Consider the following 10149-nt stretch of genomic DNA (forward strand, 5'->3'; position numbering starts at 1 on the left):
GATACTCCAGATTCATTTATTATTAAGACGAGGTCATATAACAAAATGTAGTTTGTTGTCCCTTTATGCTACTCACAAAAAACTGAAATTATATAAAAGGATTAATAAGTAATAAGTCATAAAAATATCGGAGTGCACAAGATGAACTGAGGCGTCTCACAGCCGGAGGAAAGAAGCTGCTTTGTAGTCTGGTGGCACGGCAGCTGATGCTTCTATATCTCTTGCCAGACGGCAGCAGCAGTGTGAACAGGCTGTGACTGCGTTGGATGTTGTCTTTAAGTATCCTTTGGGCTCAGTGCAGGCTCCTCACAACACCGATACCACTGATGCTCTGTAGATGGGTACCGATGATGTTCTTCTGGGTGGTTTTAATGACCCGCTGAAGAGCCTTCCTGTCTTCAGGCCGTGCACACTCCCATCCTAATTTGTGATGTTGCCAGTCAGGATGCTTTCTATTGCTCCTCTCTAGAAGTTAACAAGAACTCAAGATGGGGATTTTGCCTTGTTAGGTTTCTGTAAGGAATACACTTGTTTCTCAGCTTTCTTTACCAGGGTGGAGACGTGTGATGCTGATATATAGATATATAGACGAAATTCAAAACTGTGTATCTTTACTATGATAAAAATTGAATATGGTGACTGAGAATTATGCTGTAAATAATTTGTCTGAAAAGCAAAGATGTCTATGTGCCCAGCTGAGATCTGGCATTTTAGCTCTGACTGTTAAAACTGGAAGAAATGTTAATTTAGAAGAAGAAAAGCAGATCTGTCCAGTGTGCTGTCTGAATGATGATATATATAAAAAGAGCTCCTTTCTTTTTATAGTGCATTACGCAGTTCTTTGTTTAGTAAGATAAAAATAGATATTGGTTGTGTAAATATCAATGATGCACAAAGACTGAGTCGGCTGTTCACACATGTAACATAAATTAGCCAGTTATCTGTGGAAAGCCTGGAAGAAGAGGACAAAACTCTGTATTGTGACAATCTGTAGACAATAAGAGCTCATTATGTGAACAGTTTGTGATTCTTTTATTTTCCTTTGTCCACATGCTTTATATATGCAAGATGTTTTGTTAAATAGTGGTGACTTGTAATCCCCAGTGAGCTAAATGTTTGGTATGATACAGAAATAGAAAAAATGAAACTTAAAACTAAACTATCCAGCAGGTTTTATATAATGTGTATAATCACCTACTGTATTTATATAAAGTAACTTATATATTTTATCGTTATTTATTTCAACACTCTTTTCTCTCTTACATACCTTTTCTACTATTTGTATCCTGTTTACAATTTACAAAAACTGTTCTACTTGTATATAGACATAGTAAGTTGTTTCAATAAACTCTCAGTTATTATTAAATTAATATTGCTGGACAGAACTATTTTGATAACAGTTTCAGTCTTTTTTGCTTCTTAAATGTGAATATATTCCTGGAAGAAGTTGTCAAAGATAATAAAATATTTAGTTTTTGAATTGCTGATCAGGCAAATGAATCATGAATTGCTGCTGTAGAGTGATAGTGAAAGACAAGGAGATTTTTAGGACATATCATTTTAACCCTCCTGTTGTCCTCGAGTCAAGGAAGGAAGGGAGCAAGAAGGAAGGAAGGAAGGAAGGGAGGAAGAAGTAAGGAAGGAAGGGAGGAAGAAGTAAGGAAGGGAGGAAGAAAGAAGGAAGGAAAGGAGGAAGGAAGGGAGGAAGGAAGAAGGAAGGAAAGGAGGAAGGAAGGGTGGAAGAAGGGAGAAAAGGAGGGAGGAAGGAAGGAGGGAGGAAGGAAGGAGGAAGGAAAGGAAAGAAGGAGGGAAGAAAGGGAGATGGAGGAAAGAAGGAAGGAGGGAGAAAGGAAAAGAGGAAGGGAGGAAGGAAGGAAAGAAGGACGGAGGAAATAAAGAGAGAAGGAGAGAGGGAGGGAGGGAGGAAAGAAGGAAGGGAGGAAGGAAAGGAAGGAGGGAAGGAAAGAAGGAGGGAAGAAAGGGGGAGGGAGGAAGTAAAAACGAAAGGAAGGAAGGGAGGAAAGAAGGAACAGTCAAAACAGACGGGGTCAATTTGACCCGGGAGGACGACACGAAGGTTAAAGAACCTTTACTGGACGCCTACAAAGAACATCTACTACTCAGTAAAACCCAGCGAATACATGGTCAATAGAGTTATGAATGAGCCTTTAACTGAGACCAGGACCTGAGTCATTTCCACATCTTTAAAACCTGAACCGTATGAACCCGACTGGTACCTGACAAGACCTGAAGCTACACTTTTGCTTTATTGCATCACATTAGCTCATCACTGTCTCTCTGGCTCGTCTCACTGGACATTTAGTCTCTAACTGTAACATATGAAAATGTACAGACGCAGATGGAGAGACTGTTGTTTTGTCTAATTACATTTTAACAAAATCAAATCTGACCTGAGCCTGCAGCTTTATGCAACAAACCAAACCTTAAACTTCCTAAAGGTGTCAAATATATAACCTGTGTCACATTCTCTCTCTTAGTTTTGGTTTGAGCTGACAGTCCATTTACTGAAAGAGACTATGAGATGCATTTGAAAGCTCTGGAAAAATCTATAAAGTGGAGCTGGAGTGGAGATTATTCTCAAAAAAATAAATAAATGAAGGATTCTGTATTTCTCCACTAGAAATGTATTCCCGACAAAGTGGAAGAAGGATTTACAAGAGTAGAAATGTCAAAATTGGGACAGTAATGGAAAGAAATTGTAATTAATTAATGTCTTTATTGATTAATATGCAGATTATTTTCTCGTTTGATTTTCCTAAAGCCCAATTTGACATTGTTTTATCTGACCAACAGTCCAAAAATTCAGAGATATTCAGTTTACGATCATGTATGACAATAAATGATCAAATCCTCACAATCGACAAGCTCCAACAAGCAAATTCTCTCTTTCTCTCTCTTTTTTTAAATCATACATTTTCTGGTGATCAACTAATTGATTAATTGACACACAAGAACTGCTATATTCATTATGATGGAAATAAAGAAAATGCAGTAGATGATAAAGATATGTGTGAGACACTTCAGATAACAATCCTTCTATTAGGTTCATTCTGTAGCTTTCAATCATATCACATGGTTTTCATCAGCATACATGCTTAGTTACTCCATCCATCTGCTTAGGAAGATCATGAGATCTGACTGAAAGCTCGGGAACAGCTACTGAAACAGACCTAATGGTGAGCTGGTTTCCCAACTTATGGCCCAGAAGGATTTTAAAAGCTCATTTTTTTTCTCCACAGTTTGTCCACCAGAGAGCACTGACACGTTTATTACTACACTGTAAAACATCGACATATATTTGGGCCAAAATTCATTTAAAAAAATAAATAAAAATAATAAAAAATAATAATTTAAAGGATCCTAAAATCTGCTTTATATCTTGCATTTAAAGCTTTAGAAAATTCATACCGAAAATCCAGTGGCCTATCTGTTGGGCTTTACCAGAGAGAGCAGCATGGAGCAGGTGGAAATTGCTTTTAAAATTATAAAAAATCAAGAGTCCCTTTACCATCTGTGACAGAGAGAGAGAGAGAGAGAGAGAGAGAGAGAGAGAGAGAGAGAGAGAGAGAGAGAGAGAGAGAGAGAGAGAGAGAGAGAGGAGTATGGGAGGGAGGCGAGAGAGAGTGAGTGAGTGAGTGAGTGAGGGAGAGAGAGAGGAGTATGGGAGGGAGGAGAGAGAGAGAGTGAGGGAGAGAGAGAGGAGTATGGGAGGGGAGGAGAGAGAGAGAGTGAGGGAGAGAGAGAGGAGTATGGGAGGGAGGAGAGAGAGAGAGAGTGAGTGAGTGAGTGAGTGAGTGAGTGAGTGAGTGAGTGAGTGAGAGAGGGAGAGAGTGTGTGTGTGTGTGTGTGTGTGAGAGAGAGAGAGAGAGAGAGAGAGTGAGTGAGTGAGAGAGAGATAGAGAGAGAGAGAGAGAGAGAGAGAGAGAGAGAGAGAGAGAGAGAGAGAGAGAGAGAGAGAGAGAGAGAGAGAGAGAGAGAGAGAGAGAGCAGTATAAAACCAGGTGCCAGACTTCAGCAGCTCTGAACTAGTGAGAGGACACGCGCGCACACACATACACACACAGACACACACTGAGAGCGGATTAAAAACTGACAATTTAGGCATTAAATAATCTTTTACTGTAAAACTGGATTATGAAATGATTTGGAACATGATGTGAGTGTCACCGCAAATCTTTGTTGGATAATGGAGAGGCCGTTTTGTGCGCCCTTTTTATTTCTCATGAATGGATATTTAAGTTGATTAAATAGTTATTTTAATGCCGCGGATGAAGTCAAATAACATGAAGAAGAGGAGGCAAAAAATGTGTCTTCATGGAAACACCTGTCGTCTGATTGTTGGATAACTGCTGTTGGAGATGGAGCCGCGTTTATTTTGGGTTTAAAAAAGAAGAAGAACAAGAAGAAGAGAAAGGCGCATTGTGGATGATTATTTGAGTGATTTCAGAGTGATCTCCAAGCTTTTCCTTTGAGCTCAATGACAGGCGGATCTAACAAGGGAAGGTGGAGGGATGGAGAATGCCAGTCAGCTCAAACCAACGCCTGTCATCTACGGAGAGCTGTTGAACATCTCCACCAACGACACCCATGTCAATTTCACGTCGAAAGCGGAGGCGAATGACACTAACCTGGCTTTCCGGGCGGGTCTAGCTGTGACCTTATCCCTTATAACTTTCGCCACGATGCTTTCAAACGCGTTTGTCATCGCCACTATTTACCAGTCCAGAAAATTACACACCCCTGCAAACTTTCTGATCGCTTCCCTGGCTGTCACGGACCTGCTGGTGTCCATTTTGGTGATGCCCATAAGCGCGCTGTACACGGTGAGCCAAACGTGGACATTAGGGCAGGTGGTGTGTGATATCTGGCTGAGCTCGGATATAACAGTTTGCACTGCTTCCATCCTCCACCTGTGCGTAATTGCGCTGGACCGGTACTGGGCAATCACGGACGCCGTAGAGTACTCCAAAAAGCGCACGCCGGGGCGCGCAGCCGGGATGATCGCCACCGCATGGGTCATCGCCATCTCCATCTCCCTGCCGCCTTTCTTCTGGCGCCAGGTGAAGGCAGAGGAGGTGACGACTTGTAATGTGAACACGGATCACATTTTCTACACCATCTACTCCACCTTCGGCGCTTTCTACATCCCCACGCTGCTGCTCATCGCACTGTACGGGAGGATTTACGTGGAAGCCAGAAAGCGCATCCTGAAGCAGTCTCACAACAAGACGGGGAAAAGACTCACCTCGGCTCACCTGGTCACCAATTCCCCCGGATCGGTGGCATCTACAACCTCCCTGAACTACGGGACGAATGATACCTCTTCCTGTGACACTACCTCGTCTCCGAACTTGAGCCAAGTCAAAGTCACTGTGTCCGACGCGCTGCTGGAGAAGAAGAGGATCTCCGCAGCCAGGGAGAGGAAGGCGACCAAAACTTTAGGAATAATCCTCGGAGCTTACATCATATGCTGGCTCCCGTTTTTCATTTACACTCTGCTAGTGCCTGTCTGCGAGTCCTGCTTCTACCCGGAGTTATTTGACATTTTCACCTGGCTGGGTTACCTCAACTCCTTAATCAACCCCATCATTTACACCATGTCCAACGAGGACTTCAAACAGGCTTTCCACAAACTGATAAGGTTTAAATGCTGCAGGGCATGAACGAGTATTACCAGCCATAATGATCCCCCCTCTCTCCCCCCTCTCTTCAAATCCCATCTCTAATCATCTGTATAATGCCAGAATTAAATCAAATCCACACCACAAATATTTCACTCCCCAGGTTTACCACCCCTGAGGGCTACATCGCCAGTATCTAGATTGTTTATGATGATGTGGCGTCCAGAATGAGCTTTTCACCTGATAGATGATGCAGAGGACTGTGGAAATGTATTGACCTGCCAACCCTAGGCTGCATTGTGTTATCTCCTGCCTCTGCGAAATGAATGGCAGCCATTTCTGAACTGTTGGAATTTTTTCTAGAAAAAAAAATCTCCTGCTGGTGTCTGTGCCGAAGAGTAATCTCAGAGGGGGTGATGATGATGGTGATGATGATTATGATGATGATGGTGATAAAACGGAGGGTGTTGTGCCTGGTTTGCAGTCAATAGTCTTATAATAATGACTTGGAGAAAGCCCATAGCCCCAGATGCAGGGGCCCCGCCTGTATGTGCTGCACTGGACTGTAGCCTACAGACTCACTTTGCCATATGAGTTTGACAGTCAACGTTTGGTTGGCTTGAAAGCACAAAAAGCTTAGGACTAAGCTACCATGAGCCCCAAGGGCAAAAAATTACATTTGTGTTTCATTTTCCTGAATCAATAAGGGGAAATACTGGTGCCTACAAGTTTAGTTTCATTTCTCAGACGTGCCTGGCCCAGATAGAGATAAAAGCATGATTTTAATTTTGCAGAAAAAGATACAAATTTGGTTCATTCTTGTGGCCAGTGTTTGTTTTTTTTGTTTTCTTTTCTTGCTGTGACTGATGTTCACTTTTAACAAGGCTCCAAAACTGAGTGTAAATGTATGAATCTGTATGCATCAGTGTGATTTTTACCTTCATTTGCAAAAAAGAGGGATTTTTTTTTTTTTGCTCAGCTGAATGAGTATCGTACTGTAAAATAAGCGACAGAATGAAGAGCCAGTATTGTAAAACCAATTCTATCTACCAGACCTCTTGTTGATGATGCATTCTTTAATTGTTAATATTAGCTTTGATGTACCATTTCATATCAGGCTAAAGATCTACACCCAATCTACAGTAGTCACACAGGGCTGATATATTCAAGGGTTCCTACAGTCTCTATAAACTTGAAATATCGTGTCATTTGGCATTTATGTCTGCCACACCTGCAAAAAGTTGTTGAAGATGATACATATTTTTTTTTTAAATGCTGGAAAATGTCAGGGTATTCTGATCAAAATCATCCTTTTCTCCCCCTCAATAAACTTAATATGTTAAATGTCAAGCTGCACTGCTGCTGATCCCTTAAAAGAAAACACCTGGAGAAAAAAAAGATCCAACTAAAAAACCTAATCTGTTTGCTTGCAGCTTGACAGAGAAAATAAGATGAAAAAACTGTAAGAAAAACAAAGTATTACTGATGCAGATTGTGTTATAAATGCAGAGTCATAGCTACCATTAAGAGCCTCTGAGGACACGTCTTTAGTTTTGCTTCTGAGGAATTTGGGGTTTTTACAACCTGATGAGAGTTTTACATTTATAGTTACAGTGGAGGAACTACACATGGTGACTCTTTAAGTCATATTAAGCTTTTTGTTAAGAGTCAAAACTCTTAATGTGACTATTTTATGGCTAAACATAATTAAACTCTATTAGAATTATGCTCTTGGTATTGTAGAGAGTGAACATTTTAATTATGGCTGCACTTAACCTTTATTTTCTATTATCAGTTAATCTGTCTAATTTCTCGATTAATTGATTGGTCGTTGGGTCTATAAAATCGCAGACAATTGTGAAACGTGTTATTCAGTGTTTCCTATAACCACAAATGCAACCTAAAATATCTTTATTTGTCCTGATAAACAGTCCACCATTCACACAAATTCAGTTTACTATCATAGAAGACAAAATAAACCAGTAAAATATTCACATTTAAGAAGCTAGAACAAAAGGAACAAGAGATATTTTTCTTAATCCTCCTGTTGTCCTCGAGTCAAGGAAGGAAGGGAGGAAGAAGGAAGGAAAGGAGGGAGGAAGGGAGGGAGGAAGGAAGGATGCAAGGGAGGAAGAAGGAAGGAAAGGAGGGAGGAAGGAAGGAAGGAAAGGAGGGAGGAAGGAAGGCAGGAAGAAGGAAGGAAAGGAAGAAAGGGAGGGAGGAAGGAAGGATGCAAGGGAGAAAGAAGGAAGGAAAATAGGGAAGGAAGGAAAGGAGGGAGGAAGGAAGGCAGGAAGAAGGAAGGAAAGGAAGAAAGGGATGGAGGAAGGAAGGATGCAAGGGAGGAAGAAGAAAGGAAAAGAGGGAAGGAAGGAAAGGAGGGAGGAAGGAAGGCAGGAAGAAGGAAGGAAAGGAAGAAAGGGAGGGAGGAAAGAAGGATGCAAGGGAGGAAGAAGGAAGGAAAGGAGGGAAGGAAGGGAGGGAGGAAAGAAAGAAGGAGAGAGGGAGGGAGAAAGGAAAAGAGGAAGGGAGGAAGGAAGGAAAGAAGGAACAGCCAAAACAGACGGGGTCAATTTGACCCGGGAGGACGACACAAAGGTTAAAAATGACTCAAAACAATATTTTAATATCAACTCTTTAATTAAAGGACCAGTGTGTAGGTTTTAGTGACATCTAGTGGTGATGTTGCCAATTGCAACAAACTAAATACACCTCCCCTCCTAAGCGTTCAAGATAACCTAATGTGGCCGCAACACTTGTGAAAGGTCTTCTCTAAAGCCAGCGTTTGTTTTGTCTGTTCTGGGCTACTGTAGAAACATGGCGGTGCAACATGGTGGCCTCCATGGAAGATTTATGTAGATATAAAGGGCTCATTCTAAGCTAAAGAAAACTCAATGCTTATTTTCAGGTGATTATACACTAATTAAAACACAATTATCAATATTATATTCCATCTCTGAATAAGTCTGTTCAGCTAGAGGCCACTAATATCTAAACACTGACCATCAAAAAAAAGAGAAAGCATTTACAGAAATATACATTTATTAACAAGTTTAAAGTATAACATATGAGACAGACTTTCTTTGGTAGTTAGTAAAGGTTTCTTGGGGAGGACGAGGATGTTTTGAAGGAATAAAACTCTGACTACAGCATGTAACATGTTATGCAATAATTTAGGAAATCTCAAAAAATGTGATCTCAAACATGTGTAGGAACCCTGTCCGGTGAATTCAGAGGTAACGTTTGGAGGAATATGTTTTTTGCTTTCTTGCTAAGAGTGAGAAGATGGCTATCAATATCATTGATGAAGTTAAGTACAGAGGTGAAGCAATTAGCTTGGCTTAGCATTAAGATGAAGAACAACCTGGCTCTGTTGAAAAAAAGCTCAAAATACACCACCAAGAACCTCTAAACTGAACTAATTAACATGTTAAGTCCTGATGTTTTAATCTGGACACAAAGCACACTGCCAACACTCTCTTTCTGTCTTGCCTTTGAAATGTGGAAGCAGTTTTGAACTATCACTTTATCTTTTATGCATCTATTTATCTTCAGGAGGGCAAAGACAACTCTTTTTTTTAAACATATTTAATCCATGAACAAGCACAACTGAAAAGAAGTTACAAAGAGGGACCCATAAATTCACTGAATTGTTTAAAAAAGCTGTCATTATAAATCTTTCAGTAGCACCTTTCTTATCTCTCTATATTTTATCTCCTTTAGATGTGATAAACTACTCTTTCTGAAGTCTCCAGCTCCACAGCCTGCTGCAATTCAGTCCCAATTTTAGGTTTTACCTCTGCAGGAACATGCTACAAAAATCATTCAATATAGCACCAACACATAATTTGATTATCTTTCTGTTCTTTTGTTCTTTTGACCAAGTGTTAAACACAACCAGCTTTAGCTAAAAACTGTCACACATGTGTTATTTCTTGCTTAAAACAATGTGAATATGACCTTAAAGAGATACATAAGTCATAAACAATTAATAAAAAACTGTGACATGCAAGTTTAAAGGGAGTGGAGCAGATTATAACAAGCTTTAGTTTGGGTAAATATCCCAATAGTCCAATAAAAAATAATGCTAACCTTGTTTTGAGTGACTTTCTGGGTAACATTGACCCAATATTGACCTAAACTGGGTAAAATATTCACCCACTGATTTTAATGTGTAGCAGCAAATCTGATAACTACTAATTTTTGGGTCCAACCTTATATGTGCTGGAAGTATTTATTGGTGAATCCACTGCAAATATTTATTTTACATTTCTGTTTGCGTATAAATCAAACACACAAGATACAACCAGTTAATGAGTTTGAGTTTTAGAGGTGTTGGTTGGTGTACTTTAAAAAAATCTTTCGACAGAGGCAAGCTAGCTGTTTCCACTTGTTACCAGTCTTTATGCTAAGCTAAGCTAATCGCCTCCTGACTAGCTTCATATTAAGCATGCATGCATGACAATGGTATTGATTTTGCTGTTTTTCAAGGAATTGCAACACTGTA

General features: G+C 40.3%; 1 protein-coding gene across 1 annotated transcript; it reads left to right on the plus strand.

The window, feature by feature from the left end:
- Positions 1–4532: 4532 nt before the first annotated feature.
- On the plus strand, positions 4533–5684 carry LOC133997714 (5-hydroxytryptamine receptor 1B-like). The gene has a single exon (XM_062437406.1). The coding sequence runs from the start codon at positions 4533–4535 to the stop codon at positions 5682–5684; it is 1152 nt and encodes a 383-aa protein (XP_062293390.1).
- Positions 5685–10149: the final 4465 nt, after the last annotated feature.

Source organism: Scomber scombrus, chromosome 17, assembly GCF_963691925.1.
Source record: "Scomber scombrus chromosome 17, fScoSco1.1, whole genome shotgun sequence".
NCBI lineage: Eukaryota > Metazoa > Chordata > Actinopteri > Scombriformes > Scombridae > Scomber > Scomber scombrus.

What these genes read in the sequence shown, in the direction of transcription:
- LOC133997714 (XM_062437406.1), top strand. Translation starts at nt 4,533, where the DNA reads ATGGAGAATGCCAGTCAGCTCAAACCAACGCCTGTCATCTACGGAGAG.